Source organism: Frankliniella occidentalis, unplaced genomic scaffold, assembly GCF_000697945.3.
Source record: "Frankliniella occidentalis isolate FOCC.00 unplaced genomic scaffold, Focc_3.1 Scaffold16, whole genome shotgun sequence".
Taxonomy (NCBI): Eukaryota; Metazoa; Arthropoda; class Insecta; order Thysanoptera; family Thripidae; genus Frankliniella; species Frankliniella occidentalis.
The window spans coordinates 2,220,902-2,234,012 of NW_026267146.1; the positions used below are offsets into that span (position 1 = coordinate 2,220,902).

Genomic DNA, 13,111 nt, shown 5'->3' on the forward strand with positions numbered 1-13,111 from the left:
GAGAGAGGGAGGGAGAGAGGAAGGGAGAGAGGGAGGGAGAGGGGGAGGGAGGGCGAGAAGGCGGAAGGGAGGGAGAGAGGGACGGAGAGAGTGCGGCGCCTGCCCTCGGCACTGTGCCCGTTGGCTGCGGGGGTAAAGGTCAGGCAGCACCACTCACCACACAACACACAGTATAACCTTTAGGATAAAAAAAAAAACAGCTTTTTAAGAGTTTATACCGTGTGCAGCTACCGGGAGCGAGATAGCGAAAGTAATAATGAGTCACATGGGGAGAACACAGTTAATTAAGTATGCTCTCTCTCTGCAGAAATTGTACACCTACTGTGAAAAATACTCGTAAGTTTACAGGAAAATTTTCCATAATGTGATTCCGTAAAATTACAACTTCAAATTGTAAAATTACAATCACTCTCTGTTGACTTGGAACTAATCTAGGAGCAAAAGTGGGCCGTCGTAAATTTACGACATTCTTTTGTAATTCCAATTTACAAGGAATGTCCGTCAACTTTACGAGGAAATTTTTCACAGTGCCACGATGGTTGTACTCCCTATGCATGTACTTTTGGGTGAAGGCGTCACAGCCACACCTTTGTCGTGAAGTGTCAACCCATCCTTCATTTGTGTATGCTACATACTCTGTGAAAAATATCGTCGTAAATTTTCTATATGTTTTGTAATTAATACAAAATATGGGGTAGATTTAGGACACCCCCAAACTTGTTTGTCAACGAATTCCAAGTCGATTCATAATGCTTTTAATTACGTAACACTTCAAATAAAATGTTCCCGAAAACTCTACAGCTCTATTTTTTTTTCAGTATACGTGGTGGTGCACATCACCTTGCTAGGTCACATCACACATTGGTAGGCGACCCGATTTTCGGTATTAAAACACTCTTCTTGCCAAAAACAATTTGAATATGTCTTCAATTTACGAGTGTCGAATTAGCCCAGAGTATTATTGTTGGATTTTCATATTTCACTTATACTATAGTATACGCCGGTATACGCTAAGAGGGCGTAACAATCCTCCGAGCAACTGAAATTATCAGTGCTCATATGACGTCAGAGTGCTGCTCAGTCCTCAGTCATCCTTGTGCGGTCGAGTCGTCTCGTCGGCCCGCATCCAGCCCTTTCTCCCGCCGCTGACAGCGGCCAGCCCCGGTGACGGCCGTCCCTTCCGGCTCTCAGCCCGCGGACGCCACCCTACCATCAGTGGGAATGTCCCTCTCTGGTCCCTTCTTTCCTCGTCCGCGATACAAGTAGTGGACACGATCCCCCCCGCACCCCCATCCCCCCTCGGCCCGCTGCTACACCTGCGGTGCCCCCGGCTGGCCAAGGGTGGTGTGGCGGTGGTCGATATGGAGTACGGTGTCCGGCCAGAACCCCTTTTCCCCCGGTGCCCCCTCCCCATCTCCGCCCCCCAGGACTGCCCCAGAGGGGCGATCAAAAGGTCATCTGTGATTCACGCAAAGCGAAACATGGTCCGCTCTCGCTCCATCCATCCATCTTGTGCGGTGAAGAAGTGGCGGCAGAAAGTATGGGACTCCGTTCGCAAGTCGATTCGAAAGCACAAATTGCCGACAGTACATTTGCAGTAGACGTGTGGTGGGCATGGATCGGGGCAGTGGAAAAGGGGGGTGGGGGGTAATCGGTCATTCTTACTACACTGTAAAAATATTAGTCGTCACTTTACAATTTTTCCTCTCCTAAATCGGTTTCACAGATATGTCGTCACAGACCATTTACAAATATGCCGTCACGTGACAAATGCATTGTCTTTTGATTTATAATTCATCAAAGTATTGATAAGTCGTCACGTGATAAAGTAATAATCTTGTGACGAGTAATTTGTCACATGCTAAAAAGTAAAATAATAATTTAAAAAATGTTTCTGACCGAACAGGTCATTCTTTCGGTTTTGACATCACTCCGTTCTTACGGCCTCGACTTCGTTGTTAAGAGCGCATTGCGCACGTGATCACACCGTCACACATTAGTATAGTCGAACGAAGCTGCATTCAATATATACCGATGGAAAGCATGCGGAGTCGTCAGCGAGAGCCCACGGCTTCTGTTTCGTACAATGGTTTCCGTGACGGCTGCTCAATCAAGTGATAACATATTTGTGAAGTGACAAGTGGTCTGTTTTCAAAACATTACAAATCTTCAATCATGTGACAAAACATTAGTCCGGAGATAAATGATTTGTTTCATGCAGTGTGACGACTGATTTGTCATTACCATTAAAACAAAGGAGTCATCACACATGTGACAACTCATTTGTTCTATAGGCCGAAATGAATGTTTTGTCACGATATTTGTTGTCACTTCACAATAAGTTTTTACAGTGTACGTGCTCTAAATATGGTGAATGCGCGTTACTGCTGTGCAGGCAGAGTACAAATACTTCCATTATTGTCTATTTTCTGGAGCACTATTCGCTTCAACGCCCTCAAAATGTGCCTGTTTTTCATGTCCGTCGTATTCCCATCACGTAAAACAATGAAACTTTGCCGCAATCTCGCTTTTTACGCCTCATCTTGTTTTCTTTATTCATCCTGTCCGGTTCATTTAGTCAAGGGTCGCATCCGGAATGCATTTCCCTCGGGAGCGGAGGACTGCAGCCCCGGCCATACCCCCGCCCCCCCGCCATCGCCGGCTGCCCCGCCATGCCCCGCCACCTGCACCACGTCCCACCCCTAGCCCCGACCCCACTGCTAAAACAAATGTAGAAAGTGACACACCAAGTGATGCAGTTTCAAGTGTGCACAGTTCACACACTTCTTGATGTCGACCTACAAACTGTAATAGTAAATCAAATCAGCGTGCAAAGTTTTGTCTAATTTGAAGTAGACATTTTTCCAATCGTTGAACTTACTAGCGTTTTCTTGCCATGAAGAGTAATTCAGTTTCACCACTGCGTAATATGCAAAATCATAAGTTACACACATGCGTCTGCAATCTGTGCACATTTGTTTTCCCACTGCCGCCCCGCCAAGCTCGCGTGATGCATTATTCCTTCCCCACTTTGGCGGTGCCTGTGAGGGCGCTTGGTGGGAGGGGAGGGGGGGGCACCAGCGGTGATTGTGCCGTAAAGTGCTACTGCGCCGCTCCAGGACGGGGACAAAGACCTCATCCGCTATCCAGCCACTCCACGCCTCCGAGAGGGCGCGGAGACTGAAGGGAGTCGTATAAAAATGTTTCTCTATACCCACCGCCGAACAACAACAGAAATAAATGAGCAGGGTTACAACACACGATAAAAAACAACGTCTTGGTTTTCAAGCAGTTTTAGAAAAAAACAATACGTTCCCATGCATATCTTCCATAAACAATGCTTCACTGGAAACGCATGTGTGTGTATGTTGCAGACTTGCAAGTGTGTGAATGCCCATTCGTCCACTTAAGGGAGAAAAGGCTTAATTTTATTTTTAGAATGACACTTGCGCCTCTATGTGTGCAAATGGCGTTCACTCACACAACTACAACGACATCCACCACAGACTTGGAAACCATACAGGACGTCGCTTTTTTTTACCGCCCAGTTTTTGTCAACGTGTTTTGCCTCTGTCCTGTTTCAGGTGGTGGTAGGCGATGTTCGCGGCGGCGGGCGGCGCGTCGCTCGCTAAGCGCCAGGCGCGTCGCAACGTCCGCAACAAGCAGCACGCCCACCAGCACCCGGTGCCCGTCGAGCTCCACCCGCACCCGCCCGCGCCGCGCCACCTGCAGGTGCAGCACCTGCAGCCGCGCCTCTCCACCGCGTCCGCGCACCACCTGTACCGGGCGCCCAGCCACCGCCGCCTGTCGTCGTACGCCGACCTCAATGGACGCATTGTGGGCTTTGGCAGCATTGAGCTCGCCGAGGTGCGCTGCACGACCAGTCGACTACCTTGACTTCCATTATTATTATTACTACTACTTTTGATATTATTGTGTCCGCAATGTTGTTGATGTTGTTGCTATTGTTGTAGTTACGAGAGGTACTAGGAAGAGGAAGAGGACGCACTGTGCGAAAAAACAAATAGCGTTATGGTTGTGATACGTAATTCTTTTATTCGGAAGTTATGTTCTTTATATTTTTAAACTACTAAATGTCTTAACCGTCGATGACTTCTAACTATTGCGTGATCAGTGTCACAACGCATACTGCTTTTTTTCTACAGTGGGGCCCTCGCGTAGGGCCACTTACGGTCACCTTACTTAGGGATTCGTAGGGAAGCTGTGTAGGGAAGAACCTCAGTTTGGTGTTGTAGGGCCCCTTAGAGACCCCCACATAGTCGTATAGCTGTAGCTAGAGACCACGTATACATTACTTTTTGTCAGTCGACAGTCTGTGTCATTCTGCACCATATTTAGAGTAGTGCATGAGAGTATTCGAGGACCAATAGTCGAAGGATGACGAGTAAACTCTGGATCGACGTTATTACCCAGCCCTTTGGGCGCCTTTAGGTCTATATTCTGACCTCTAGCACCCGTAGAGTTGCGGTCCAATGCACCCCTCCAGCAACCATGTGTCTCTGACGCGACATGAGTTAAATCATGAAAAATTGAAAAGATGAACTGTGAAATCAAATCAGGCAGGTAGGAGTGGGTGCTGGTCCTGCTTGAGTACTATACAAGTAGTGGTACCTTCGTTATAATTCAGAGCCATTTTGTGAGCGGATACCATACGGGTACTGTTAGTCAGTATCAAACCTCATTTCAAAACTACACCCTTATAGAGCTCTATACAGTTTTCTTCATCTTTCTAACATTATGTATCCTTCCTTTTCCCTCAATATTGTCGAGTAAGTTTTGCATTATTGTTTTCTGTTCTGATCCACCTCTGTTTCTGTCTCCTTTTTTCTTCACATCAACTCCATCCATCTTCACAAATATTTATCGATATATCTATAGTTTGTCGTATATCTCTCGTCTCTTTTTGCTGCCTACCTCTACCTTCCTCTCTTGTTGTAGTTTTCCAGGTATGTTTTTAACGGTGCCGTTACCACTCATGCCGACCCTGCTGCTGCAGGAACCGCAGGACCAGCAGCAGGAGCAGCAGCAGGGTGCCTGCTCGGTGCCCTGCAGGAGGGGCCTCGGGGGCGCAGAGGGCTGCAGGGAGGGCTGCAGGAGGCCGTAGTCCGTTAGGCCCTCCGCGGGGTAGGCGGCGCGGGCGCCTGGCGCCTAGGGCCCCGCACGGGGTAGGCGGCGCCTAGGCGCCCCCTCCGGGCCGTCCGCAGGAGGTGCTGCGCGATGCAAGCGGCCATCTACATTCGGGAGAAGCAGAGACTCCGGCGGAAGAGCAACTTCGCCAGGCGCGGCCGGCAGGATCTGCCGAGCCACGTGGCCACGAGGGAGATCGCCCCCTTCCCTCAGTACCCGCCGCACAACTGGGTAAGAGCCATGCGAGGGCGCCCTAGGGGGGAACCCCAGAGGGGGCACCCCAGGGGGGGCACACGAGCGTGGAGCCTCTGGTCCAGCCTCTGGTCCAGCCTCTGGTCCAGCCTCTGGTCCAGCCTCTGGTCCAGCCTCAGCCACACCGGCACGCCCGGCGGGCAGGCGGGTAGGCCGCTGACGGCCGCTGTAGGTGTAGGCCGCGCCTCTAGAGACGTAGGCCGCGAGGGACGCGTGCTGCAAGGGCCCGTCGCTCTAAAAAAAATATACCACTTTCATCGCTTTGAATACCACCTCTCTGGCCGGCCGAGCGCGCCGTCGCCCGCCTACCCGGTGGGCTCGTTGGTGTGGTTTGGGCGTGAGAGTACGTCGGCACAGAGGGAGTGAACTCTTCGGAGGGTGGTTAGAGAGTGAAGGCACCACTCGTTACAAAAATAAATAAATCATATAATAATAAAAATTGAAAAACCTTTCTTACCTGGCCTTTATTTTCAGTTGGACTTTGGACGTTGTTAAGAGGGCCAAAATAGGCCCCTTTCTGGTGCCTCTTGAGTCACAGGAAGCCTGTGGTTACTCTCTCTTTCTCTGAACTAACTCCCTTTTTCGTACACTCCACGTCGGTTTAACTATGTTGGCTAATTCTTCTGCTTTTCAGTTAGAAAATGTAGGCCAACTAATGGAGCCACCACCTTATTTCGCTCTCTATCGCACTCACTTCTTTAGACCATCCTCCAGTATTGAGTTCCTCTCTCTCTATCTTCCTCCTTTAGCTCTACGTCTCTCGCTCTCCACCCTGTCTATCGCTCTCTCATTTCTCCCTCTCCCTCTTCCCTAGCTCACTCTCTGTATGATGTGCAGTCCTTCCTTCTCCCATGCCCCTTTCTCTCTTTCTCTAACCCCGTATGTGAATGACCGATAAGTGCAACAGCTTGTCTCTTTCCCTCTCTGTCTTTCTCTCTCTCTTTAAGCAGCAACTCGGCGAATGACTTTCCGGTTCTCTTTGTGTGGCGTTGGTGTGTCCCCTCGCCGGGCCGGGCCGGGCCGGGCCGACCGCCTTGCCACCACACTACTCGTTGCCTGCCTCACCACTATTCGTCACCCCCATAACCATACCACCCACCTGACGTTGCAGGGAACAGCGGTGCACTCCAGCGGCGCACACCGTGAGCCAGTCCAGAGGCGGAGACCATACACCACAAGTCATTTCTGATAATGAGAAGTTGATTACTGTTTGTGACGAGAATCGTTTCTTTCATTTCTCGCCTCCATCCATACCCATAAACTAACCTGTGCTCCTCTTCTTTTCGCCCCCCCCCCAAATAATCATCTCTAAAGACATGCAAGTTTTTCAGATGTATACCTCTTATACAGTACATTTCTCGGCCTAGGCCGCCGCGACCCCAGACTCCGCCACGCCTCCACCATACCTCTCCACCCCACTGCACCCCTACTCCACTTCACCTAGACTAGACTCGTCGCCACTAACATGATACGTCTCATCTCCACACGCAGGCCATCGCAGGCAGACAGGCAGGCCGGGCGGGTGGCGGTGGGGACGCCCCGGGCCCGGCCCGCCCCGTCCGGGCCCGTCCACGCCATGCCCGCTGCAGGCAGACCCGCGGCTGTCGGCGGCGCCCCCGTGCGGCCGCTGCATGCTGGGGGGAAGGGGCTGGGGCAGGGGCATGCGAAGCCTTTGGCCGTCGCCTGACTTGCATGATATATTCTTTGTTGCAGTTCAATGTATTTTTGTTTCTTTATTCTCCCCCCCCTCTCTGCCTCTCTCTGTCTCTCTGTCTCTGCCCCCTGTCTCTCTCTTTGCTCTACGTTAACTGTTGTGTGTCGCTCTCTCGTCGCGCATCGCTGCGCATCGCTGATGCTGGGCTGATCGTTCTCGCTGCGTCTGGACTCGTCTTGTCTCCTCTGCGAAATCGTAATCGTGAGTGTCTCTCCTGTGTCTTTCTGTCTCCGCTGCACGCGTGCCTCACTCATCACTTGTCTCCCTCTGTCTATTTTTCTCATTACCTCTTTCTATATTCTACCTTCTGTCTCTGTCTCTCTATCTCTGTCTCTGTCTCTCTATCTCACCACTCACCTCCCAAATCTTAAAACGATCTCTGTAACTATCAACCTCCAACTTTTCTCTCTCTGCGCAACCGTTTTCTCCTTTTATTTTCCTGTCTCTTCCAGGCGTCTCACGATCCTTCTCTCTCGCACTGTGGGCAGGTAAAAACGCTTCAACGCATGCTGCATGTGACTGGTTCCGTTCGTTATGACTCGGCCTACCTCTATACTTATTTCAAATGTCTTAATTTTTCATCCTCACAACATGTCTAGAGCTCTCTTTTTTTCTCTCTTTCACTGTGTCTCTCCTCACACGTGACTCAACGACTTGCGTTGTGTTGTCGCACATGTCCAATGATCGGAGCGACGTGCTTTCTCTGTGACGTATGGTGGAGGTCAGAGCGCGCGCCGCGCTTGGCCGTAGCTGAGCGCTCGCGACACCCGCGGATGAAAGTACCCGTAAGTACACCACACTGCAGACGTAAACAATAAAATCGTCCAGCGTCATGTTAAAAAGAAAAATAAATCCTAAGAGGAGACATCGTAGGGCGTCGAGGTTTGTTTAGCTTTACATTGTGATTTGAATGGAATCACGACTCTTCCCTTTTTGTCCCCGCCCCTTTAATTCCACCACAGCCGAGCTCTGGCCGCGGCCCTGGACGCCGCCCTATCCGCGCGAACGGGACAGGTGCCGCCCCCTGCTGGCCGGCCCGCGAAACGCGACGCGTTTGTCGTCCGCTAGGTCCGCGCTGTCTTCGAGCGCCCCCTGGACGGGCGACGGGGGAAGTGTACCCCACTGTGTGAAGGACACGCGCGCGCGACCAGGGGACGGTTTGAAAGGGGGAGAAGGGGAGGGGGGTGGGTGATCCCTCTGGCCAGGGTGCCCGATGGGCCGGAGCAGGAGGGTAAGGCTGGGCAGGGTGGCGAGAGGGTGAATGAGCGCGGCCCCCGCCGAGGGCCGCCAGGGGCCGCCGGGGCCACGTAGTATATATGTCATGTCCTGCATCCGACAACGTGGGCACGTTCCTCCCCAATGGACGGTCCAGAAGATCAGCGACCTCGAATTCACACACCGAGATATAGGCGCGCGCGTGGAAAAGACCGAGAGACGGGCAGACGCGAGCAGACGGCATAGCAGCCGCCGTTGTGTGGGCCGCCGGCTCCACACAGCTGTTCGGCGGGTTGGCCTAGGCTGCGCTCTGCAGGCGCCTTCCGTCGCGCGGTCCAAGCGCCCGGCGGCGCCGCCCGTCAGAACGATACTTGCTCCAAAGGTGTCCCACATTTATTTCACGTCGCGTCGCCTCGGGGGTAACGAATCATTGTGGGCCTGCCTCGCCGTGACATATACGAATGCCGGTTGCGTTTGACTAACAAAAGCGTAACGTTTTCTATTTCGATACCTGACCCCATTGTTTTCTTCCTCTTCAAAAACACAACTCGGCTTCCAGGAGTCAATATGGCAGTGTAACATTCTTTGGGATTCGAGAGGTTCGATAAAAGTTTGACCCCTGTCGTACTCCACCCTCCACCCAGGGGTGGACGTCGTTTCCGCGTCGAAGACTCATTACGCCCCCAGCCCAGAACAAAGCTTGACTTGGGCCGCGATCGATCACGTGACTTATCCACAGGTGGAAGGGGAGTCGGGTTTACAGCGCGCCAAAGGACGAAAAAGGCTGAGTGAGATTGTCGCACACGAGACACGAGACGAGACGGGGCTGTGTGCCGAGTTGCGGGCCGGGTCAATGCTAAAGAGTTTGGCGCAGCGAGTGGCGTCGTCTCACCGAGGCGCGCCGTGGAGCATTTCAGTGTCTTCCTTCATACGGGAACGAGATTATGCTAAAGGGAGGCGCAGCGACGGCGGGGCTGCATCCGCGGGCTCTGCGCACTCTAGCGCGGGGGGAGGTCACGAATGCATCGCTGGGCAGCGGCCCGGGGGGTGGGCGGGCCGGGGCGGCCGAGGCATCACTTGGGGGGCTTCCAGTGTACGGGCCGCCGCCCTGGCCGCGCAGGACGGGCCGGCGGGGCGCAGGCGTAGAGGCGGGGGAGGGGGTCGCGGGGGCCTCCACATCACTCAGCTGTGCGGCCCCCGTGCCCCCCGGGCGCCCCCCTGGGCCGATCCGCCGCGCTGTCAGTCAGGCAGTCAGCAGTCGATGCCGGCCAGGCTGTGGGCGAGCCTTGGCCGTGCTGCGGACAGGCCAGGCGGGCGCAGCAGAGTCACGGCCCCCGACGTACCCGGGACGCGGTGTCGCAGGCGATGGCGACGGCCGTGTCGAGGACGCGGTGTCGGCCCGCTCGCGTCCGCCGCCCGCCCGCGTCGCCGTGCTCCTGACGGCCGTCCCCGAGGACGTCCCCGGCCCGACCAGGACGCCCTGAACGGCCCGCCGGATGCCGGGACTCGTGCCGGGGAGTAGTGTGAGGACGCTACGAACGCAACGGTCCGACCCCGGCTCCAGCAAGAAGGGTCCCGCCAAGGGCAAAGCCAAGGGAGGCAAGGCGTCCTGGCCGCCCGCGCGCGACGTCATCGCCTCGGCCAAGCCCAAGGGCAAGACCAAGGGCAAGACTGAGGACAAGTCCAAGGCGAGGCCGTCACCCGCGGCCGCCAAGCCCGTCGTCGCCAAACAGCCCGCCAGCTCCAAGCCCCCCGGCAAGCCGCCGAGCAAGCCGCTCCCGTCCATCGGGCAGGCGAAGTCCCCGGCGCAGGTCACCGCCGCGGCCAGCAAGGCAACCAGCAAGGTCCTCGGACCCGCGCAGCCCCCCGGCGCCAAGCATGGCGTGCTCCCCGCCCTCAGCCGGCCGCCCAGGCCACCGCGCGTCGACGACGGCCCCAGCACCTCGTCCAAGGCCGGCGGCGTGGCCGAGCCCTCGCGCGCGTCGCGCGCGCCCGTCGACCACGTCGAAGCCGTCCGCAAGAAGCCCAACGGGACGGCGGGGGGCGCGGGCCTCGTGGGCCGGCAGGGCTCTCTGGAGCAGACGCCGCCCGGGGCCGCCCGCGGGGTCACCGCCAGTGCCCCGGCGCCGCCAGAGGTGGGTAGCCAGGGTGGGGGGCAGAGGATTCCGGACGGGATGACGCGATGGCCAGCTGTATTGACGCGTCATTGATTTAAGTTGCCCACGCAAGGGGGGTGGAAGGGAAGAGGGGAGGGGAAAAGGGGGCACTTCAGGTTCACGATGTGGGTGTGATCCACGTCGTCGGCCGGGTAGCATTACGCTGCTCACAATGTGTTTTGTGTGTTAGCATCTTCACATCGTCCAAACTTTTCGCACGTGTGTATGTCTATGCGTGTATCGTAGCTGATTTTTTAGGGACAGGAAATTCAATGAAATGTCATACAACAACAACAACAACAGCAAAACTACACCCCTCAACCGCTGATGCCACACGGGCGTTGAACTTCCCCTCTGATCCGTGCCGTCGTTGAGTGTTTCTGGACGTGGCGTGCGTATCACGGGACCAGGGTACATGCACCATGCCTCCTCCGTGTACAGCACAGCTGAGCACAGCTGTTCCAGCACCCCTCCGCCCCGCGCTCCCCCTCCGCTCCGCGCCGGTCCGGCCGCAACCCTCCGCAGCACAGTCGGCTTTCTTCTTTGCTCCAGTTTTCCTCGCTGCCCAGACCAATAACCTCTTCTTTCTCCGTCCGGTTCCAAGAAGTATACGCGACGTGACCAGCCAGGAGGGCTGTTTGAACCGTTTGAGTTTGAGCGCGCCCAGAGTCGCGCGCCTGTTTCGGGGCTCGTCTCGTGGAGGTGGCCAGCGTCCCTCGCAGTGTCTCGTGTCTCCCATCCCTCCGCAGCCCCCCCCCAGGCCGAGCGAGCGATGGCCGCTGGCGCCGGGAGAAACTAACTCGCGTAGACCCACTTCTGTGTTAGTGAGAACGGTCGAGCAAGCAAGCAAGCGAGAGGGAGAGAGAGAGAGTGAGAGAGAGCGCGCGCGCGCATTTGTGTGTGTGTGTGTGTGTGTGTCTGTGTGAGCGTGTGTGTGTGTGTTTGCTCGTAGGACGTTTGCCGACCGCCACCCCAACGCGAAACAACATTTTAATCTGGTAATGGACTCCGCGTTCGCCTCGCGCTGCACTCTTGGCCTCGCGAGGACTCTTCGTGTCGTCCTTCCGCAAGCTCGGACGGCCCTCCCCCGCGGACGACAGGCCGACAGCGCCTCGTGTTCTTGCCGCTGATTCGAGTGCCGTCCGAGGTACTTTTGCTGTGCTCTTCTTCCGCCTTCCTCATCATTTTTTGGGGGCATCTCCGAATCACAAAATGGCTGTCCTCTTTCGCCTGCCTGTATCCGCATGCTACGTGTGTAGAGTGTAGTGGTGTTGTGGCGTAGCGTAGTGCATGGCATGCCGCCCCACTTGAGCTTTGTACAGATATACACCCTCGAGAACGGCATGAAAATGAAAAAGTTTCATGTCGAGTTGACGGGGACATGCCGCTTTCTCCTCTACTCTTCAAGCCTCTTTCTCTTCTTGAAGCTGAGACATCTTTCCTGTCTTGGAAAGACCGGCCCTATTTACATAAGGGGAGTGATTATTTCCACGCGCACCGTGTGGATATTTTTAGACTCTACCATCTCGCCAACAGGAATCAATATGAATAAAGTAAACAGGAAAAGTTCATTAACACATTCTCTCTTCCGTGAAAATAAAATAAAAAATCACGATGGTACGGGGAAGGGGGTGGGTGGGGGATCTTGTCCTTTCAGAGAGGTAAGGATGGCGAGGGATGTTGGGTGGGGTCGGGAGGGGAGGGGGGCACCGGGCACCTCGGGGCACGTGCACGCGTGGCGCCCCGCGCTCTCGCACCCTCTGTCGCACACGTGTATACTATTCTCGTCTCTCTCTCGCAGGGCAAGGCGGCATGGCAAGAGCGCGAGAGGGAGCGAGACAGAGAGCGCGGCGAGCGGCGGCCGTCGGCTTGCGAGGCGGGCATCAACCACCGCGTCAAGTCTACCGAAGCCCGGCGGCGATGGATGCGCCGCAACAGGGTGAGCGCGTTGAACAACCAGAGCGTGAACGGGGGTCGAGGAGGTGGGGGTTGAACAGCACTGCTGGAGCGTGAACAACGGCCGGAGGTGGGGACGGCTTTTTAGACAGAGGAGAGAGGTTCAGGCAATTGGGCATGTGGAGTCATAAAAAGTCCATTGAAACAATGTACTTAAAAATTGAAAACAAAAACAGCAACAGGAAAGTGTCATTTTAAAAAGGAAACATTTTGCTTTGCTACAATTTTTTAAGGGAAGAAAGTTAGGAAATTCATTTGTTTCAAATCGTCTTCAAGCCGTTAATCACACTTTGAGGTGGTGTCAGAAAAAGAATACTCTTTACTCTGTAGTGTCGCGTCGTGTAGAGCCTCGCACGCCACGCGGGGGCCGCGAGGAGCGGCTGCGTGATGCGAGAGACAGAGAGAGTACAGGAGGGCCTGGCCCGGGCCATGGGGATCGATCCTCTATGGGCCCTCTATGGGTCGGTCAGGGCAGGGTCGCGCCGACCGTCGACCCACTCCATCGGTAGACCACCCACGGCAGCGGCAGACCCCACGGCCGCATCGGGGAGAGGGTGCAGCGGACCCGGACGGCCCGCCGGGCCGGCGGCGCCGGGCCACAACCAGTTGCAGCCAGGAAGACAGCGGATGGCGTGCAGGCGCCGGCGGCACAGAGGGAATGAGGGGGGGG

The 13,111-nt window shown here is 55.2% G+C and overlaps 2 protein-coding genes across 5 annotated transcripts in view; both read left to right on the top strand.

The window, feature by feature from the left end:
- The window catches only part of LOC113208936 (MAPK/MAK/MRK overlapping kinase-like), a 22,536-nt gene extending 17,369 nt beyond the window's left edge, over positions 1–5,167 (top strand). The window contains exons 9-10 of the mRNA XM_052264178.1: positions 3,585–3,867; positions 5,018–5,167. Coding sequence (XP_052120138.1) covers positions 3,585–3,632 — 48 coding nt within the window. The 3' untranslated portion in view covers positions 3,633–3,867; positions 5,018–5,167. The remainder of the gene's footprint in view (positions 1–3,584; positions 3,868–5,017) is intronic.
- Positions 3,881–13,111, top strand: part of LOC113209118 (uncharacterized) — an 18,564-nt gene continuing 9,333 nt past the window's right edge. Inside the window, exons 1-2 of one of the 4 annotated variants that reach the window (XM_052264176.1) lie at positions 3,881–5,379; positions 12,287–12,424. In XM_052264176.1, the coding sequence (XP_052120136.1) occupies positions 5,239–5,379; positions 12,287–12,424 (279 nt within the window). In that variant the 5' untranslated portion in view covers positions 3,881–5,238. Of the gene's footprint in view, positions 5,380–9,506; positions 10,465–12,286; positions 12,425–13,111 lie in introns of those variants that run through there. The other 3 variants (XM_026426485.2, XM_026426494.2, XM_052264175.1) reach the window with 3 other exon arrangements.